Source organism: Rhinoraja longicauda, chromosome 9 (assembly GCF_053455715.1).
Source record: "Rhinoraja longicauda isolate Sanriku21f chromosome 9, sRhiLon1.1, whole genome shotgun sequence".
NCBI classification, from domain to species: domain Eukaryota; kingdom Metazoa; phylum Chordata; class Chondrichthyes; order Rajiformes; family Arhynchobatidae; genus Rhinoraja; species Rhinoraja longicauda.
In genome coordinates this window covers 63,059,523-63,081,410 of record NC_135961.1, presented here as the reverse complement: position 1 = coordinate 63,081,410, position 21,888 = coordinate 63,059,523, and the positions used below count along the sequence as shown (strand labels likewise).

General features: G+C 52.3%; 1 protein-coding gene across 1 annotated transcript in view; it reads right to left on the bottom strand.

The window, feature by feature from the left end:
* Positions 1-21,888, bottom strand: part of plcb1 (phospholipase C beta 1) — a 641,072-nt gene that overhangs the window by 151,117 nt on the left and 468,067 nt on the right. The window contains exons 11-13 of the mRNA XM_078405993.1: positions 15,303-15,460; positions 2,850-2,932; positions 336-420 (exon numbers count right to left, since the gene is read on the bottom strand). Coding sequence (XP_078262119.1) covers positions 336-420; positions 2,850-2,932; positions 15,303-15,460 — 326 coding nt within the window. The remainder of the gene's footprint in view (positions 1-335; positions 421-2,849; positions 2,933-15,302; positions 15,461-21,888) is intronic.

Here is a 21,888-nt window from a genome sequence, read left to right as displayed (position 1 = left end):
TCCGAACGGAGTTTGTACGTTCTCCCCGTGACCTGCGTGGGTTTTCTCCGGGTGTACCAGTTTACTCCCACGCTCCAAGGACGTACAGGTTTGTTGGCCAATTGGCTTCGGTAAAGAGTGTAAATTGTCCCTAGTGTTTGTAGGATAGTGTTAGTGTGGGGGATCGCTGGTCGGCACGGGCTCGGTAGGCCGAAGGACCTGTTTCCGCGCTGCATCTCTAAAGTCTAAAAGTCTAATCTTAGAGTAAAAAAAATAGATCAGAAAGCACCAAAATCGATGGGTTTTCTGAAGCAGCAATGATCGAGAATCACACGCACACACACACACACACTCACCGGGTATTTTTCTAGGTCTTCTATCAGTAACGCGTCACCAAATATCGACCTGCAGTACTCCGCCATCTTCGCCTGCTGTTTAGGACTAAAGGCACATAAACAAAAAATTGTGATTATGCGATACCTACTTCGAGTCATAGAGTCATGCAGTGTGGAAACAGGCCCTTCGGCCCAACCTGCCCCCGCCGGCAAACATGTCCCAGCTACACGGTGGCTCAGCGGTAGAGATGCCGCCTTGCAGCGAATGCAGCGCCGGAGACCCGGGTTCGATCCCGACCACGGGCGCTGCCTGTACGGAGTTTGTACGTTCTCCCCGTGACCCGCGTGGGTTTTCCCCGAGATCTTCGGTTTCCTCCCACCCTCCAAAGACGCGCAGGTTTTGTAGGGTTAATTGGCTTGGTGTAAGTGTAAATTGTCCCGAGTGTGCGTAGGATAGTGTTAGTGTGCGGGGATCGCTGGTCGGCGTGGACATGGTGAGCCGAAGGGTGCTGAATCACTAAACTAAACACTAAACATAAAAACTTGCTGCACTGTGACTTGTAACCACGATGCCCAAAGCTGTAATTTATTTTTAAGCACGCTAAAGATTGTAATTCCTCTGGGACTGAAGTAAGATGAGGTGAGAACCCATATTCTGCACGTTGTACCTTTTCCTTTGCTCTACCAGTTATACTTGAGTTTGACATACAGTGCCTTCAGTATATTGAGTAAAGGGTCTGAGTACTTATGTCAATGTGATATTTCAGTTATTTCTTTTTAATTACTTTGCAAAATTTTCTAAACAACTGCTTTTGCTTTTTTATCATGGGGTATTGTGTGTAGATTGATGATAAAAAAAATTTTTTTTAATCCATTTTAAAATAAGGCTGTAACGTAACAAAATGTGGAAAAAGTGAAAGGGTCTGAATACATTCTGAATGCACTGTATAAAGTTATACTATAACAACATTAGGGTTCAATCCTGACTACGGGTGCTGTCTGTACAGAGTTTGTACGTTCCCCCGTGACCACGTGGGTTTTCTCCGGGTGCTCTGGTTTCCTCCCACTCTCCAAAGACATGCAGGTGTGTAGGTTAATTGGCTTTTGTATATTGCAAAATTGTCCCTCGTGTGTAGGATGGTACTAGTGAATGGGCTTGTATACGCTGGAATTTAGAAGGATGAGAGGAGATCTTATCGAAACGTATAAGATTACTAAGGGGTTGGACACGTTAGAGGCAGGAAACATGTTCCCAATGTTGGGGGAGTCCAGAACAAGGGGCCACAGTTTAAGAATAAGGGGTAGGCCATTTAGAACAGAGATGAGGAAAAACATTTTCAGTGAGTTGATTAGAACAGGTGTAAGAGGTAATAGGGAGAAGGCAGGTGAGTGGGGTTTGGAGGGAGAGATAGATCAGCCATGATTGAATGGCAGAATAGACCTGATGGGCCGAATGGCCTAATTCTGCTCCTATCTCCTGCGATCATGCTCTTATTGGTAAACCAGCATCTGCAGTTCCGTGTTTCCACAGATATAGACAATGCGCAATGTTACGGGGGAGAAGGGTGGGGATGCATAAGAAACATAGTCATCATCGTGATTTTAGTTTAGTTTAGAGATACAGCGCGGAAACAGGCCCTTCGGCCCACCGAGTCCAAACTTACCGGCGATACCCGCACATTAACACTATCCTACACACACTAGGGACAATTTACACACACACCAAGCCAATTAACCTGCAAACCTGTACGTCTTTGGGGCGTGGGAGGAAAAAAAAGATCTCGGAGAAAACCCACGCAGGTCACGGGGAGAACGTACAAACACGGTACAGACAGCGCCCGTAGTCGGGATCGAACCCGGTGTAAGGCGGCAACTCTACCGCTCTGACACACCATGATGCCCCTGCTAGGTGAAGCAAGTTCTGTGCACTTGAAACACCAAGAAACGCCAACTAAAAATTGTATTTAAAAAAAATAGCGTAAAAGCAAATCTTACTCCATTTCTCAATTCTATACTGCCATCCTAGAGTCTGTCCTCACCTTCTCCATCATGGTCTGGTTTGGCTCGACATCCAGAGGCTGCAACGGATCGTTCGCACAGCTGAGAAGGTTGTTGGCTGCAACCTTCCCCCCATTGACGAACTGTACACTGCAAGGGCCAGGAAGCGAGCGGGCAAGATCATCCCTGACCCCTCTCACCCTGGCCACAAACTCTTCGAAGCACTTCCCTCTGGAAGGCGACTCCGGACTGTCAAAGCAGCCACAGCCAGACATAAAAACAGCTTTTTTTCCGTGAGTAGTAGCTCGTATTATTTTCATGTTTAATGTTTTATTCTTAGTTGTTTACTGTATGTTCGTGTTGTTACTTGTGAGCGGAGCACCAAGGCACATTTCTTGTATGTGCACATACTTGGCCAATAAAATTTATTCATTCAATCAATTCAATTCAATATTCGTGGCTGGTGTTTTGCGAATTCGGTGAGGGGGTAATTTCCTCTAGCGGACAGACCCAACCGCAGACGGAGTCGGTACTTACGAGTCTACGTGGTTTTCAAAGGAAAGAATCACTGGGTAGGGAGATGTCTTGAAGGCACACTCATTGATAGCCTCAATTACTTCCTACGAGAAAAGAAAACAAAATAATTCATAAGTCCATAAGTCACAGGAGCAGATTTTGCAGGAAGGAACTGCAGATGCTGGTTTAAATCGAAGGTAGACACAAAATGCTGGAGTAACTCAGCGGGGACAGGCAGTATCTCTGGAATGGGCGATGTCTCGGGTCGAGACCCTCCTTCAGACTGATGTCGTGGGTGTGGGCGGTACGGAGGTAAAATGTAGTCAGAGACAGTGAGACTGGTCGGAGAACCGGGAACGAGTTTACTTTGGAGATTCAGCATTGAAACAGGCCCTTCTACAGTCTGAAGAAGGGTCTCGACCCGAAACGTCGCCCATTCCTTCTCTCCAGAGATGCTGCCTGTCCGGCTGAGTTACTCCCAAATTTTGAGTCACAGGAGCAGAATTAGGCCATTCAGCCCATCGAGTCTATTCAATCGCGGCTGATCTATCTCTCCCCTCCTCACCCCATTCTCCCCACAACCCAACAATCAAGAATCTGTCAGTCTCCGCCTTAAAAATACCCACTGACTCGGCCTCCACAGCCGTCTGTGGCAATGAATCCCACAGATTCACCACCCTCTGACTAAAGAAATTCCTTCTCAATAGACAATAGACAATAGGTGCAGGAGTAGGCCATTCGAGCCAGCACCGCCATTCAATGTGAACATGGCTGATCATCCACAATCAGCACCCCATTCCTGCCTTCTCGCCATACCCCCTGACTCCGCTACCATTAAGAGCTCTATCTAACTCTCTCTTGAAAGCATCCAGAGAATTTGCCTCCACTGCCTTCTGAGGCAGAGAATTCCACAAATTCACAACTCTCTGTGTGAAAAAATTCCTTCTCACCTCAGTTTTAAATGGCCTCCCCTTTATTCTAAGACTGTGGCCCCTGGTTCTGGACTCCCCAACATTGGGAACATTTTTCCTGCATCTAGCTTGTCCAGTCCTTTTATAATTTTATAAGATCCCCTCTCATCCTTCTAAACTCCAGTGAATACAAGCCCAGTCTTTAATCTTTCCTCATATGACAGCCCAGCCATCCCAGGGATCAATCTTGTGAACCTACGCTGTACTGCCTCAATTACAAGACGCACATGTTTGCAGGCTAATCGGCTTAGTATAAATGTAAATTGTCCCTAGTGTGTGTCGGGTAGTGTTAATGCGCGGGGATCGCTGGTTGGCACGGACCCGGTGGGCCGAATGGGCCTGTTTCCGCACTGGGGCAGCACGGTGGCGCAGCGGTAGAGTTGCTGCCTTACAGCGAATGCAGCGCCGGAGACTCAGGTTCGACCCTGATTACGGGCGCCGTCTGTACGGAGTTTGTACGTTCTCCCCGTGACCTGCGTGGGTTTTCTCCGAGATCTTCGGTTTCCTCCCACACTCCAAAGACGTACAGGTATGTAGGTTAATTGACTGGGTAAATGTAAAAATTGTCCCTAGTGTGTGTAGGATAGTGTTAATGTGCGGGGATCGCTGGGCGGCGCGGACTCGGTGGGCCGAAAGGGCCTGTTTCCGCGCTGTATCTCTAAATCTAAAAAATCTAAATCTAAATCTGTATCTCTAAACTAAACTAATCTCCTCTGCCTGCACGTGATTCGTCTCTCTCCATTCCCTGCGTGTCTAAATGCCGATCTGATCTGAGAGCCTATTGAAGGCAGTGGTGGCCATTTCTCTGGATGCTTTCAAGCAGGCTTGTATACACTGGAATTTAGAAGGATGAGAGGGGATCTTATCGAAACGTATAAGATTATTAAGGGGTTGGACACGTTAGAGGCAGGAAACATGTTCCCAATGTTGGGGGAGTCCAGAACAAGGGGCCACAGTTTAAGAATAAGGGGTCGGCCATTTAGAACGGAGATGAGGAAAAACTTTTTCAGTCAAAGAGTTGTGAATCTGTGGAATTCTCTGCCTCAGAAGGCAGTGGAGGCCAAGTCTCTGTATGCATTCAAGAGAGAGTTAGATAGAACTCTTAAGGATAGCGGAGTCAGGGGGTATGGGGAGAAGGCGGGAACGGGGTACTGATAGTGGATGATCAGCCATGATCACATTGAATGGCGGTGCTGGCTCGAAGGGCTGAACGGCCTACTCCTGCACCTATTGCCTATTGTCTATAAGAAGTGTCTCGACCCGAAACGTCACCTATTCCAGTTACTCCAGAGATGATGCCTGACCCGCTGAGTTACTCCGGCATCTTGTCACTATCCGAGGCCTGGCACTTATCGCGAACACTAACGAATGCAGGCAACAAGGCTGCACTGGATTCAAACGTTTCACTGTCAATGGCTGAAAGTTGCGGGGAAAGCAAAGAGACGAAGCACATTTCAAATCAAAACTCTGGGGATGTAGCATCTGAGACGTGTTTAATGAAGCTATGCGGCATCAAGATATCATGAAATATTCATCCAAGTAACACGGAATAGGGAAAATCAAATGATGTAGATTTCTTCACTTTGGAACTGCAAACTAGGTTCTCAAGAGAGTTAAGAAACCATGCACAAGTTTTAAGGGCTTCACTGTCAGTTTAATGAGCTTTTTCTAAAAATGCAGGAATTGATTAGTACGGGTGTCAAGGGTTATGGGGAGAAGGCAGGAGAATGGGGTTGGGAGGGGGAGATAGATCGGCCGTGATTGAATGGCGGAGTAGACTTGATGGGCCGAATGGCCTAATTCTATTCCTATCACTTATTACCTTATGATTGGGCGTGGAGGTAAGAATAGGAAGGCAGAGTATTATCTGAATGGTGTCAAGTTAGGAAAAGGGGACGTACAACGAGATCTGGGTGTCCTAGTGCATCAGTCACTGAAAGGAAGCATGCAGGTACAGCAGGCAGTGAAGAAAGCCAATGGAATGTTGGCCTTCATAACAAGAGGAGTTGAGTATAGGAGCAAAGAGGTCCTTCTGCAGTTGTACAGGGCCATAGTCAGACCGCACCTGGAGTACTGTGTGCAGTTTTGGTCTCCAAATTTGAGGAAGGATATTCTTGCTATTGAGGGCGTGCAGCGTAGGTTTACTAGGTTAATTCCCGGAATGGCGGGACTGTCATTTGTTGAAAGACTGGAGCAACTAGGCTTGTATACACTGGAATTTAGAAGGATGAGAGGGGATCTTATCGAAACGTATAAGATTATTAAGGGGTTGGACACGTTAGAGGCAGGAAACATGTTCCCAATGTTGGGGGAGTCCAGAACAAGGGGCCACAGTTTAAGAATAAGGGGTAGGCCATTTAGAACTGAGATGAGGAAAAACCTTTTCAGTCAGAGAATTGTGAATCTGTGGAATTCTCTGCCTCAGAAGGCAGTGGAGGCCAATTCTCTGAATGCATTCAAGAGAGAGCTAGATAGATCTCTTAAGGATAGCGGAGTCAGGGGGTATGGGGAGAAGGCAGGAACGGGGTACTGATTGAGAATGATCAGCCATGATCACATTGAATGGCGGTGCTGGCTCGAAGGGCCGAATGGCCTCCTCCTGTCTATTGTCTATTGTCTATTGGATAGTATTCTCTGGGACTGTGTTGGGGGGCAAACCTAGACACCCACCGCCCGCTGTTCAGAAGAGAGCTGGATAATTGACTTTCAGTTTCGTTTAGTTTGGAGATACAGCGCGGAAACAGGCCCTTCGGCCCACAGAGTCCGTGCGCGCCATCCAGCGATCCCCGCGCACTACCACTATCCTACACACACTAGGGCCAATTTACCTTCATACCAAAGGCAATTAACCTACAAACCTGCACGTCTTTGGAGTGTGGGAGGAAAAAGAGAGATCTCGGAGAAAGGTCGGGCAGAAGGTACAGAAGCTTGAAAGCGCGCACCACCAGACTCAGGAACAGCTTCTCAGGCTTCTAAACGGCCCTTCCATAAGCTAGGGCACTGTCCGATTCACCTCTACCCCATGGCGGACATTGGACTTTGTCTCTGGAACTGGTGCACTACAATGCAGAGAACTACTCCGATCAGCCAAAACATTATGACCTGATGAGCCAAAACATTATGACCACCTGCCTAATATGCTGTTGGTCCTCCGTGTGCGGCCCCATACGCAGCAGGGTGCGATGCACTGTGTATTGTGACACATTCCTCCCGTGACCACCATTAACATTTTCTGCGACTTGTGCCACAGTCGACCTTCTGTCGGTTCGGACCAGACGGGATAGCCTTCGTTGCCCTCGCGCATCGATGAGCCTTGGGCGCCCAACACCCTGTCTGTCGCCGGTTTGTGGTTTGTCCCTCCTCGGACGACTGTCGGTCGGTACCCACCACTGCTGACCGGGAGCACGCCACAAGCCTTGCCGTTTCACAGATGCTCTGACCCAGTCGTCTGGCCATAACAATTTGGCCCTTGTCAAAGTCGCTCAGGTCCTTACTCCTGCACATTTCTCCTGCATCCAACACATCAACCTCAAGAACCGACTGTTCACTTGCTGCCTAATATATCCCACCCCTTGACAGGTGCCATTGTAACAAGATAATCAATGTTATTCACTTCGCCTGTCAGTGGTCATAATGTTTTGGCTGATCGGTGTATATTCTGCACTCTGTATTTTCCCCTTTGCTCTCCCTATTGTACTTGAGTTTGGCTTCGACATAGACAGAGAAAATAGATGCAGGAATTTGGCCCTTCGAGCCAGCACCGCCATTCAATATGATCATGGCTGCTCATCCAAAATCAGCACCCCGACCCTGCTTTTTCCCCATATCCCTTGATTCCGTTAGCTCTGAGAGCTAAATCTAACTCTCTCTTGAAAACGCTTGAATGTATTGAAGGCTTGATGCTATATCTGATCTGTTTGGATAGCATGTAAAACAAGGCTTTTCGCTGTACCTCAGCGCACGTGACAATAATAAACCTAAACCTACCCCTCACCACCCTTTCTTGTCCCCTGTGATATTAATCAGTGAATCAGATGTTCCAATACCAAGATTTTGCTATCGTTTTTAGTTTTAGTTTGAGAGATACAGCGCGGAAACAGGCCCTTTCGGCCCACCGGGTCCGCGCCGACCAGCGATCCCCGCACACTAACACTATCCTACACCCACTCGGGACAATTTTTACATTTGCCCAGCCAATTAACCTACAAACCTGCACGTCTTTGGAGTGTGGGAGGAAACCGAAGATCTCGGAGAAAAAAACCACGCGGGTCACGGGGAGAACGTACAAACTCCGTACAGACGGCGCCCGTAGTCGGGACGGAACCCGGGTCTCCGGCGCTGCGTTCGCTGTAAGGCGGCAACTCTACCGCTGCGCCACCGTGCCCGCCCTCTATGCAACACAACAGCAATCACGGGAACTTTGTCGAGACTGGGACAGGGGCAGCACAGTGACGCAGCGGTAGAGTTGCTGCCTTCCATAGAATTTTCAGAAGCCCATTAACCTACAAACCTGCACGTCTTTTGAGATGTGGGAGGAAACCGAAGCACCCGGAGAAAACCCACGCGGGTCACGGGGAGAACGTGCAAACTCCGTACAGACAGCGCCCGTGATCAGGATTGAACCCGGGTCTCGGGCGCTGTACGCCAGCAACTCTAACGCCGCGCCATTGCTGTTTATTTGGAGCGGGTGAATAACTATCCAGTGCTGACACCAGAATGTCTATAAATCATTCACACTCAATACCTTTGAAATGTTTGCTTAACCACTACTTTTCCATAACCTGAGTCAGGAGTCTTATCAAAGTAAATATTTAAGACCCTTCAAAATAACGCAAATGAAATCACGGTGGCGCAGCGGTAGAGTTGTTGCCTCACAGCGCCAGAGACCCCGGGTTAGATTCCGACTACGAGCGCTGTCTGTTTGGAGTTTGTACGCTCTCCCCGCGACCCGCGTGGGTTTCCTCCGGGTGCTCCGGTCTCCTCCCCCCACATCCCAAGGATGTGCGGGTCAGCAGGTTGATCGGCCCTCTGTAAACCGCCCCCCTCGTGTGTAGGGAGCGGATGAGAAAGTGGGATCGCACTGAACCAGCGTGAACACGTGTGTGGGAAGGAACTGCAGGTGCTGGTTTATACCGTAGATAGACACAAAAAGATGGAGCAACTCAGCAGGACGTGCAACGTCTCTGGAGAGAAGGAATGGGGTGACGGTTCGGGTCCGAAGAGGGGTCCCCACCTGAAACGTCACCCATTCCTTCTCTCCAGAGATGCTGGAGGATCGGGTGATGGATCTTCTGCATGATCGGGTGGTGGATGGTCGGCATGGACTCAGTGGGCCGAAGGGCCTGTTTCCCTGCCGGATCTTTCAATCAATCAATCATTGTCTGTCCTCTGGCGAAGTATCTCTGTGTAATGTCCTACAACCAAAAACCTGCCACTCTGCATACTGAGTTGAAATTGTGTATTCTAAGCACGGGCAACATGTTTAATTAACTGGGTTGCTATGTGCTCTGAAAACAGTCAAGGCTGTACACAAAAGCTGCATATTGAATCAGACACTGCACCTCCTAATAATAAATTACGTCTGTCTTCAATTCCGCACCAACCCTCGGGACTGAGTAAAGCTCGGTTGTGTCTGGGGGTATGGGGAGAAGGCAGGAACGGGGTACTGATTGTGAATGATCAGCCATGATCACATTGAATGGCGGTGCTGGCTCGAAGGGCCGAATGGCCTACTCCTGCACCTGTGGTCTATTGTCTATTGTCGGGCATGTTTTCAGTGCCACGGGTTAAACTCGACACAACAAGGATAACTTCACAAACTAAAGGTGGCGCAGCGGTAGAGTTGCTGCCTTACAGCGAATGCAGCGCCGGAGACCTGGGTTCGATCCTGACTACGGACGCCGTCTGTACGGAGTTTGTACGTTCTCCCCGTGACCTGCGTGGGGTTTTTTCCCCGAGATCTTCGGGTTCCTCCCACACTCCAAAGACGTGCAGGTTTGTAGGTTAATTGGCTTGGTCAAAGTAAACATTGTCCCGAGTGTGTGTAGGATAGTGTTGGCGTGCGGGGATCGCTGGGCGGCGCGGACCCGGTGGGCCGAAAGGGACTGCTTCCGCGCTGTATCTCTAAACTCAACTAAAGGAAATAAGATCCGCTGTTCTCGTTGTGGGCTCCTACAGTATATATCAGTGGGCGAGACCGAGCGCAGGCTGGCCGATCGTTACACTGAACAATAGACAATAGACGCAGGAGGAGGCCATTCGGCCCTTCGAGCCAGCACCGCCATTCAATGTGATCATGGCTGATCATTCTCAATCAGTACCCCATTCCTGCCCTCTCCCCATACCCCCTGACTCCGCTATCCTTAAGAGCTCTATCCAGCTCTCTCTTGAATACATTCAGAGAATTGGCCTCCACTGACTTCTGAGGCAGAGATTCACAACTCTCTGACTGAAATCTGCGTTCTAAATGGCCTACCTGTGGCGGATCAGGCCACTCCTTGGGTCAGCCCCCTCGTTACGTGACGGACAGGCGTAAGGGGTTAAAAGCCTGACCAGGGGGAGGCGTGGCTCTTACCCTAGGGGAACTACGCTGTGGGCTGAAGCGCAGCCTAATAAAAGAATCTTACTAAAAACTGCCTGGCGTCTTGCCTTTTCTCTGGCCTCCGCCAGGCCACTACATTGGTGACCCCGACGGACATCACACTTAGTGATGTCGAACGTTGATGTGCAACCCGGTCCTGCCGACCTCGATGCCGTCTCCCTCAAACTCCCGACCCTGTGGACCGAAGAGCCTGAGGTCTGGTTTCAGCAGGCAGAGGCACAGTTTGCTGTGCGAGGGGTAACCGTCGACTTGACGAAGTACTTTTATGTCGTCGGCGCCCTGGACCAGGCGACAGCAAGGCGAGTAAAGCCTTACCTTAATGACCCCCCCGCGGATGACAAATATAAGGGCCTTAAAGAATTCCAGGAGGCGAAATCCGGCCGCTATCGGGCACCCCGGTGCCGGCACGCCCTTCTCGCACGGCCCGCCGACAGTTCAGCCAGACGCCACCAGAGGTCGCTGGTGGTCGGCCCAAGCAGCACCACCTCCAATACCGCTGGAGACCACCGGAGGTCGCTGGTGGGCATCCCAGTCTGCACCACCACCGGACACCAGCAAAGGGGGCTGGTGTTATTATCACCGTCGTTGGGGACCGAACGCCAAGCAATGTCGCCTACCCTGTGCTTTTCCGGGAAACGCAAGGGCCGGCCGTCAGTGATCCCTTCGGCGGCCGGCCAGATCCATCGCGTGTTCGCTCGGGATCGCCGCACCGGGGGTCGGTTCCTCGTCGACACTGGAGCAGAGGTGAGCGTCCTACCTCCTTCCACCGCCGATATCCATACGGGCAAACGCGGCCCCCTCCTCACTGCGGCGAACGGTAGCCCCATCAACACTTACGGGGCCTGCCAGCTCGCCCTTAACTTCGGCGACAGCTGGTTCACGTGGCGGTTCATCATTGCCGATGTTTCCCAGCCCCTGCTGGGCGCCGACTTCCTGCGGGCGCATTCCATGCTCGTGGATGTCAGGCGGCAGCGCCTGGTGCACTCCAGCACGCTGAGGCCGGTCTCCCCCAACGTCGGACACCTGTCGTCCGTGGATGCGACGTACGCGCGCATCCTGGCGGACTTCCCGGACATTGTGGAAACCCACTTCTCCTCCTCCGCTCCCAAGCACGGGGTGCAACATCACATCCCCACCACCGGGCCACCCGTGCACGCCCGAGCGCGGCGTCTCGCTCCAGACAAGCTCCGTCTAGCTCGAGAGGAGTTTCGTCAGATGGAGTCAATGGGCATCGTGCGCCCCTCCGATAGCCCGTGGGCGTCACCACTCCACTTGGTCCCCAAGGCGGACGGGGGTTGGCGACCGTGCGGGGACTATCGGCGCTTAAATGACGCGACCGTTCCCGACAGGTACCCGATTCCGCACATCCAGGACTTTAATGCCCACCTGGCCGGAGCATCCGTGTTCTCCAAGGTGGACCTTGTGCGCGGATATAATCAAATCCCGGTCCACCCCGATGACATCCCCAAGACTGCCATCATCACCCCGTTCGGCCTATTCGAGTTCCTACGGATGCCGTTCGGATTGAAGAACGCCGCACAGGCCTTCCAGCGGCTTATGGACTGTGTGTGCCGTGGCCTAGAATTCGTCTTTGTGTACTTGGACGACGTACTCGTGGCCAGCCGCTCGAGGCAGGAGCACTGCACCCACCTCCGCCAGCTGTGTAAACGCCTCAGCGAGTACGGTTTGTCAATTAATACTTCCAAGTGCCGTTTTGGGGTGACGGCCATCGATTTCCTCGGCCATCGGGTGACCCCACAAGGGGTGGTACCTCTTCCGGACAGGGTCGAAGCTGTCCGCCGTTTCCCCCGACCGACCACTGTCAAGGGCCTGCAGGAATTTGCCGGGATGGTCTCGTTCTACCACCGCTTCCTGCCGTCGGTGGCCAGAACTATGCGCCCACTCTTCCACCTCATGGCTGGTCGCCGCAAGGAGGTCGAGTGGGACGACGAAGCAGGAGCGGCCTTTGAGCAGGCTAAGGAGGCCCTAGCCAGGCCACGATGCTCGTCCATCCTAAGGAGGATGCCCCAACCGCCCTGACCGTGGACGCTTCTGAGGTGGCGGTCGGTGCGGTGCTAGAGCAGCACATCGACGGGTGTTGGCGGCCACTCGCCTTCTTTAGCAGGCACCTCAGCGGGGCCCAACGGCATTACAGCGTGTTCGACCGGGAGCTCCTCGCCCTCTACCTCGCGGTACGCCACTTTCGGTACTTCCTAGAGGGGAGACCCTTCACCGCGTTCACAGACCACAAGCCACTCACCTTTGCGTTCGCCAAGGTTTCGGATCCGTGGTCTGCGCGGCAACAGAGACAATTGGCTTATGTGTCGGAATACACCACCTCAATTCGGTTCGTGGAGGGAAAAAACAACAGGGTGGCCGACGCCCTGTCTAGACCCGCGATCCACGCCGTCCGACAAATGGCCGGGGGGATCGACTATTCCGCCCTAGCAGCCGCGCAGCTGGGGGACGAGGAGATGGCCGCCTATCGTACAGCCGTGTCCGGCCTGCAGCTGGAGGACATTGTCTGTGGCCCCGGGGATACAACACTGTTGTGCGACACGTCCACTGGCCTGCCGCGGCCCATCGTCCGTGTCGTCTGGCGTCGCAGGGTATTCGAGGTGCTCCACGGGCTGTCTCACCCCTCCATTCGGGCGACGGTGGCCCTTGTATCCTCCCGTTTCATGTGGCACGGGCTGCGTAAGCAGGTCGCACACTGGGCACGCACCTGCATCCCGTGCCAAACTTCAAAAATCCAGCGACACGTGCGTGCGCCTCTGCAAGAGTCCCGGGGCATGACCCACCTCTTCACTGTGGTAGATCGCTTCACGCGGTGGCCGGAGGCCATTCCGCTGGCAGACACCTCGACGGCCACCTGCGCGCGGGCCTTGGCGGCGCACTGGATCGCCCGGTTCGGGGTGCCACTGGACATTACATCCGACCGGGGGCCACAGTTCACTTCGGAACTGTGGTCGGCCATGGCAAGACTCTTGGGTGTCCGCCTACACCACACTACGGCGTACCATCCACAGTCGAACGGGTTGGTGGAACGCTTTCACCGCCAGCTGAAGGCTGCCCTGAAGGCTCGGCTCACGGGCCCAGACTGGGTGGACGCCCTGCCGTGGGTTTTGCTGGGGATCCGCACTGCACCCAAGGAGGACTTGGCCTCCTCCTCCGCCGAGTTGGTGTACGGGGCCCCCTTGACGGTTCCCGGGGAGTTCATCCCACCAGCGCAGGGTCGAGTGGAGCAGCCTTCTGACGCCCTGCAACGTCTTCGGCAGACGGTGGGCAGGCTGGCACCTGTGCCCACGTCACGTCATGGGACCTTCCAGCCACACGTCCCTGCCGCTCTGGAGGACTGCCAGTTTGTGTTCCTGCGCAGGGACGCACACCGATCACTTCTCCAGCGGCCGTACGAGGGCCCCTTCCGGGTCCTGCAACACGGCTCGGCCACATTCGTTCTGGACATGGGGGGTCGCAGAGAGACTGTTTCGGTCGCACGGCTGAAGCCGGCACACGTGGACATTGATCGGCCGGTGCCGGTTGCGCAGCCCCGCCCGCGCGGTCGCCCCCCGTCCAAGCTACCCCCTCCAGTGTCTGCTACGACCCCTCCACCTGTCGGTCAGTCGCCGGTCCCTGCGCCGGTCATGGTGCGCACCCGGGCTGGTCGCCTCGTGCGCCCTCCTGTCCGTTTTGTACCTCCGGTTCTTGGGGGGGGTCCTGTGGCGGATCAGGCCACTCCTCGGGTCAGCCCCCTCGTTACGTGACGGACAGGCGTAAGGGGTTAAAAGCCTGACCAGGGGGAGGCGTGGCTCTTACCCTAGGGGAACTACGCTGTGGGCTGGAGCTCGCAGCCTAATAAAAGAATCTTACTAAAAACTGCCTGGCGTCTTGCCTTTTCTCTGGCCTCCGCCAGGCCACTACATACCCCTTATTCTTAAACTGTGGCCCCTTGTTCTGGACTCCCCCAACATTGGGAACATGTTTCCTGCCTCCAACGTGTCCAACCCCTTAATAATCTTATACGTTTCGATAAGATCCCCTCTCATCCTTCTAAATTCCAGTGTACGCAAGCCTAGTCGCTCCAGTCTTTCAACATATGACAGTCCCGCCATTCCGGGAATTAACCTAGTAAACCTACGCTGCACGCCCTCAACAGCACGAATATCCTTCCTCAAATTTGGAGACCAAAACTGCAACCTCAAGTAACCCCTGCATTCCCTCTCTCCCCATCCCCCCTCCCCCACTCTAGTTGTCCTACTAGTTCCACTGTTCGCATCCTTGTATCCCTCTCGTTATCACCTCTTCCCCAGCCAACAATGGGCCATTGTGGACTCTACCCTATTGCCAGTTCTGATTTAGTTCAGTTTAGTTTAAAGATACAGCGCGAAAATAGACCCTTCGGCCCGCCGAGTCCGTGCCGACCACCCACCCCCACACACTGACACTACCCTGCACACACCAGGGACGGTGTACAATTTTATCATAGCCAGTTAGCCCACACACCTGCACGTCTTTGGAGTGAGGGAGGAAACCGGAGCACCCGGAGAAAACCCACGCGGGTCACGGGGAGAACGTGCCAACTCCGTACAGACAAGCACTCGTGGACAGGATGGAACCCGGGTCTCTGGCGCTGTGAGGCAGCAGCTCTACCCGCTGCGCCACAGTGTCGCCTTGTTCTGGCCTGTTCCTACCTCCAGTCCCTCCAACCCTGATCAGCCATGACCACATTGAATGGCGGTGCTGGCTCGAAAGGGGCCGAATGGCTTACTCCTGCACCTATTGTCTATTGTCTATTGTCCCACCCCCCCTCTCCACCTCCACTTCCGAAACGTCACCCATCCTATTTCCCCCGGAGACGCTGCCCGATCCGCTGTAGTCGCTGCGGCCACTTTTCGGCGTCACCTTGAAGCAGATTTCCGTGGTCATCGTGAAGCCGTGGGTGATGACCGGCTCCTCTTCGGTCGAGCGCCCCTTCCAGCAGTCCAGCTCCACGCAGCGGCACCCAGCCAACAACACCTGCCGATACATTTCCACCTGCGAGTATCCAGCCAGCTGCCCAGCTGTGGAAAGACAACACACAAAGTTGGGGCGGTCACGGTGGCGCGGCGGTAGGGCCGCTGCCTTGCAGCGAATGCCGTGCCGGAGACCCGGGTTCGATCCCGACCGCGGGCGCCGCTGCCTGCGCGGAGTTTGTACCCCGTTCTCCCCCCGTGACCTGCGTGGGTTTTCTCCGAGATCTTCAATTTCCTCCCCCGCTTCAAAGACCCACAGGTTAATTGGCTTCGGTCTAAATGTAAAAATTGTCCCCAGTGGGTGTAGGGTGGTGTCAGTGTGTGGGGATCGCTAGGCGGCGCGGACCCGGTGGGCCGAAGGGCCTGCTTCCGCGCTGTACCTCTAAACAAAGTAGCAGCAGGCCAATAACTTGCTGCAGGCTGCAGTACCTAAAGGGGCTGCTCCTTGCCTTCTGGCTGCACTTCACACCCACCACCCTCATGTTTGGACACCCTGTACGTAGGGGAGAGGGGAGCAGGGCCGAGGATGGAATGCTCTGCCACGATGAGAGTGTGAGAGGGGATCTTATAGAAACATATCAAATTCTTAAGGGATTGGACGGGCTAAACGCAGGAACAACGTTCCCCATGTTGGGGGAGTCCAGAACCAGGGCTCACACAGTTTAAGAATAAGGGTGTCGGCCATTTTGGACTGAGATGAGGAAAAACCTCTTCACCCAGAAAGTTGTGAATCTGTGGAATTGTCTGCCACAGAAGGCAGTGCAGGCCGATTCAATGGATGTTTTCAAGAGAGAGTTAGATTTAGTTCTTAGGGCTAATGGAATCAAGGGATGTGGGGAGAAAGCAGGAACGGGGATACTGATTGTGGATGAATCATATTGAATGGCGGTGCTGGCTCGAAGGGTCGAATGGCCTCCTCCTGCACCTATTTTCTATGTTTCTTTGTTTCGATGCCCTGGTTGGGTTGCTCCTGGGCCTGGCCAAGCTGGCCATCCGCCAGTCTCGGCGCCAGGCGGGAGAGGGCTCTGCCCGAGCCGGCTGCCTGCACCTTTATTGGGGGGTTACATCCGCGCCCGGGTGGTGTTGGAGAGGGAACTACGCGCTGGCCACGGGCACCCTGGGGGATTTCCGGGACCGCTGGGCGTCGCGGGGGGATGGGAGGGGGGGGGGGTGGAATGCATCCTTGACAAGGATTGTAATATACTGCAGCTGTTTAATTTTCACTATTGTGATATTTAAGAATATTTATTTTACTGTGTGCTAGGAAAATAACTGCAGATGCTGGTTCAAATCGAAGGTGGACACCAAATGCTGGAGTAACTCAGCGGGTCAGGCAGCATCCCAGGAGAGAAGGAATGGGTGACGTCTCGGATCGAGACCCTTCTTCAGTCTGAACTCTGTGCTCGGGTGGTGAGTATTGTATCGTATTGTAAATGTTGTTCTTGTAAAATAATTGAGATTACAATAATTATTTTTGGGTTAACAAATAAATAAATAACTCGCTGAAGGGAATGTCTGTCTGGGGTTTAGAATATTGTGTTCAGTTCTGGGCACCACGTTACAGGAAAGATATCGTCAAGCTTGAAAAGATTCAGAGAAGATTTACGAGGATGTTGCCAGGACTAGAGGGTGTGAGCTGTAGGGAGAGGTTGAGTCTCCATTCCATGGAGCGCAGGAGGATGAGGGGAGATCTTATGGAGGTGTACAAAATCATGAGAGGAACAGATCAGGTAGTCTTTTACCCAGAGTAGGGGAATCGAGGACCAGAGGACATAGGTTCAAGGTGAAGGGGAAACAATTTAATAGGAATCCGAGGGGTAACTTTTTCACACTGAGGGTGGTGGGAGTATGGAACGAGCTGCCAGAGGAGGTAGTTGAGGCTGGGACTATCCCATCGTTTAAGAAACAGTTGGACAGGTACATAGATAGGACAGGTATGGAGGGTTATGGACCAAGCGCAGGCAGGTGGGACTAGTATAGCTGGGCATTGTTGGCCGGTGTGGGTGAGTTGGGCCGAAGGGCCTGTTTCCACACTGTATCACTGTATGCCCCTATCACCTCCAGACACAAACAGTGCAGGGCCGACATTTGATTTATCATTTCAACGGCAAGGAAAAGCATTAAAAATCAATGCAAGTAGGTAATCTGTAATGACTTGGCTTTGAAAAGGCACATTAAATTATTTGACATTTTGCAATCCGCAATAATATAAAGGTGACCTTGCAGCCAGAATTTCAGTGGATGTAAAACTTAGTTTGGTATTTTGTCACTTATCCCAAGTTACGGCGAAAAGCTTTTTTTAGTTTCTTTTTACTGTCAGTTTAATGAGTTTTTAAAAAAATGTCAGAATTGATTGTGCGTGGAGGATATTCTGTGGGACTGTACTGGTGACAGATTCAATTGGTGAGTTCCGAAGAGAGACGGATAATTCACGTTCAGTTCAGTTTAGTTTAGAGATACAGCGCGGAAACAGGCCCTTCGGCCCACCGAGTCCGCGCCGACCAGCGATCCCCGCGCACTAACACTATCCTACACACACACACACACACACACACACACACACACACACACGGGGGACAATTTAGACTTATACCGTGCCAATTAACCTACAAACCTGTAATAAAATAACTGCAGATGCTGGTACAAATCGAAGGTATTTATTCACAAATTGTTGGAGTAACTCAGCAGGTCAGGCAGCATCTCAGGAGAGAAGGAATGGGTGACGTTTCGAGTCGAGACCCTTCTTCAGTCTGAAGAAGGGTCTCGACCCGAAACGTCACCCATTCCTTCTCTCCTGAGATGCTGCCTGACCTGCTGAGTTACTCCAGCATTTTGTGAACCAACAAACCTGTACGCCTTTGGAGTGTGCGAGGAAACCGAAGATCCCGGAGAAAACCCACGCAGGTCACGGGGAGAACTGTGTGGGAAAAAAACTGCAGATGCTGGTTGAAATCGAAGGTGGACACAAAATGCTGGAGTAACTCAGCGGGTCAGGCGGCATCTCCGGAGAGAAGGAATGGGTGACGTTTCGGGTCGAGACCCTTCTTGATCTCCCGGTGGCTCAGCACTTCAACTCCACCTCCCACTCCCAATCTGACCTTTCTGTCCTGGGCCTCCTCCAATGTCAGAGTGAGGCCCAGCGCAAATTGGAAGAACATCACCTCATATTTCGCTTGGGCAGCTTACACCCCAGCGGTATGAACATTGATTTCTCAAACATCAGATAGCCCCTGCTTTCCCTCTCTCTTTCTCCATCCCCTCCCCCTTCCGAGTTCTCCCACCAGTCTGGAGCGATTGGGCTTGTATACACTGAAATCTAGAAGGATGAGGGGGGATCTTATTGAAACATATAAGATAATTAGGGGATTGGACACATTAGAGGCAGGAAACATGTTCCCAATGTTGGGGGAGTCCAGAACAAGGGGCCACAGTTTAAGAATAAGGGGTAGGCCATTTAGAACGGAGATGAGGAAGAACTTTTTCAGTCAGAGAGTGGTGAAGGTGTGGAATTCTCTGCCTCAGAAGGCAGTGGAGGCCAGTTTCGTTGGATGCTTTCACGAGAGAGCTGGATTGAGCTCTTAAGGATAGCGGAGTGAGGGGGTATGGGGAGAAGGCAGGAACGGGGTACTGATTGAGAGTGATCAGCCATGATCGTATTGAATGGCGGTGCTGGCTCGAAGGGCTGAATGGCCTACTCCTGCACCTATTGTCTATTGTCTATTGTCTTACTGTCTCCGACTACATCCTATCTTTGTCCCGCTCCCTCCCCTGACATCAGTCTGAAGAAGGGTCTCGACCCGAAACGTCACCCATCCCTTCTCTCCAGAGATGCTGCCTGTCCCGCTGAGTTACTCCAGCACTCTGTGTCTACTCATGGGGAGAACTGTTGCGTGCTATCCAGTCTATCCAGTCTGCGGAAAGACTGTACATGATTACAATCAGGCCGTCCTCAGTGTACAGATGCAGGATAAAGGGAGTAATGTTTAGTGCAAGATAAAGTCCAGTAAAGTCTGATTAAAGATAGTCTCCAACGGGGCAGATGGCAGGTCGTGACCGCTCTCTACTTTGTGATATTCCAAACTATTCTGAGTACAATGCTACTTTTGTCAGTGGCCAATTCTAGAGAGTGGAACGTCTCTCCCTGGGCGGCTCGGTGGTGCAGCGGGTAGAGCCGCTGCCTCACAGCGCCGGAGACCTGGGTTCGGTCCCAACCTCAGGCGCTGTCCGTGTGGAGTTTGCACTTTCCCCCCCTTGACCAGGTGGGTTTCCTCTGGGTGCTCCGGTTTCCTCCCACATCCCAAAGACGTGTGGGTTTGTCGGCTAATTGGCCCTCTCTGTAAATTGCCCCTAGTGGACGAGAAAGTGGGATAACGCGGAACGCGCGTGAACGGGTGATCGATGGGTCGGCACGGACTCGGTGGGCCGAAGGGCCCGTTTCCATGCTGTATCTCTAAACTAAACTATCAGTCTGATGAGACCTTTACCTGTGATGTAAAGGAGCCTAGGGCACTGTGGAAGAAGGAACTGTGCAGATGATGGTTTATACCGAAGATAAGACACAAAATGCTGGAGTAACTCAGCGGGACAGGCAGCATCTCTGGAGAGAAGGAATGGGTGGCTTTTGGGCCGAGACCCTTCTTCAGACTGAGATTCAGAGTCAATGAGTTGAGTATAGGAGCAAAGAGGTCCTTCTGCAGTTGTACAGGGCCCTAGTGAGACCGCACCTGGAGTACTGTGTGCAGTTTTGGTCTCCAAATTTGAGGAAGGATATTCTTGCTATTGAGGGCGTGCAGCGTAGGTTTACTAGGTTAATTCCCGGAATGACGGGACTGTCATATGTTGAAAGACTGGAGCGGCTAGGCTTGTATACACTGGAACTTAGAAGGATGAGAGGGGATCTTATTGAAACATGTAAGATTATTAAGGGGCTGGACACGTTAGAGGCAGGAAACATGTTCCCAATGTTGGGGGAGTCCAGAACTAGGGGCCACAGTTTAAGAATAAGGGGTGGGCCATTTGGAACGGAGATGAGGGAAAACCTTTTTCAGTCAGAGAGTTGTAAATCTGTGGAATTCTCTGCCTCAGAAGGCAGTGGAGGCCAATTCTCTGAATGCATTCAAGAGAGAGCTTGATAGAGCTCTTAAGGTTTGCGGAGTCAGGGGGTACGGGGAGAAGGCAGGAACGGGGTACTGATTGAGAATGATCAGCCATGATCACATTGAATGGCGGTGCTGGCTCGAAGGGCCGAATGGCCTCCTCCTGCACCTATTGTCTATTGTCTATTGAGAGGGAAGCTAGAGATATGGGAGGGTACAGAGAGCGTGTAAGGTGTGAAAAGGACAGATCAAAGCAGATGCTGCCCAAGGAAATGTAGAAGGGCTGAGGGGAAGGTGACAATGAGGCAAACAATCCTTAAAACTAATCGGAAGGAGGGACGGAGAGAGAGGGGTAAGCAGTGGTTACTTGAAGTTATACCGCTGGGTTGTAAGCTGCCCAAGTGAAATACAATGTGCGGTTTCTCCAATTTGCCTTTGGCCACAATGTGAATGTTGTTTTCAAAATGTCTTGTGTAGGAAAATAACTGCAGATGCTGGTTCAAATTGAAGGTAGACACAAAACGCTGGAGTAACTCAGCGGGTCAGGCAGCGTCTCAGGAGAGAAGGAATGGGTGACGTTTCTGGGTCGAGACCCTTCTTCAGACTGCCAATGGCAGTCTTGATCTTTTCAGTACACTTAGGGCGGCTCGGTGGCGCAGCGGTAGAGTTGCTGCCCTACAGCGCCCACAGCGCTAGAGACCCGGGTTCGATCCCGACTACGGGTGCTGTCCGTACAGAGTTTGTACGTTCTCCCCGTGACCCGCGTGGGTTTTCTCCGGGTGCTTCGGTTTCCCCCCCACACTCCAAAGACGTGCAGGTTTGCAAGCTTGGTATAATTGTAAATTATCCCTAGTGCGTGTAGGATGGCGTTAGTGTTCACTGGTCGGTGGGCAAACGGGCGTGTATCCACTCGTGGGCTTTCTCCGTGATCTCCGGTTTCATCCCAAGCTCCAAAGACGTACAGGTTTGTCGGCGGGTTGACTGGGTATAAGTGTAAAAACTGTCCCTGGTGCCTGTCGGGTAGCGTTAATGTACCGGGGATCACTGGTCGGCACGGACTCGGTGGGCCGAAGGGCCTGTTGCCACGCAGTTATCGCTAAACTAAACTAAACTGAACACTGTACCTGCGATTATTCACAAAATGCTGGAGTAACTCAGCAGGTCAGGCAGTGTATCAGGAGACAAGGAATGGGTGACGTTTCGGGTCCAGACCCTTCTTCAGACTGATGTCAGGGGGGCGGGACAAAGGAAGGATATAGATGGAGACAGGAAGATAGAGGGAGATCTGGGAAGGAGGAGGGGAAGAGAGGGACAGAGGAACTATCTAAAGTTGGAGATATTTATTCACAAAATGCTGGAGTAACTCAGCGGGTCAGGCAG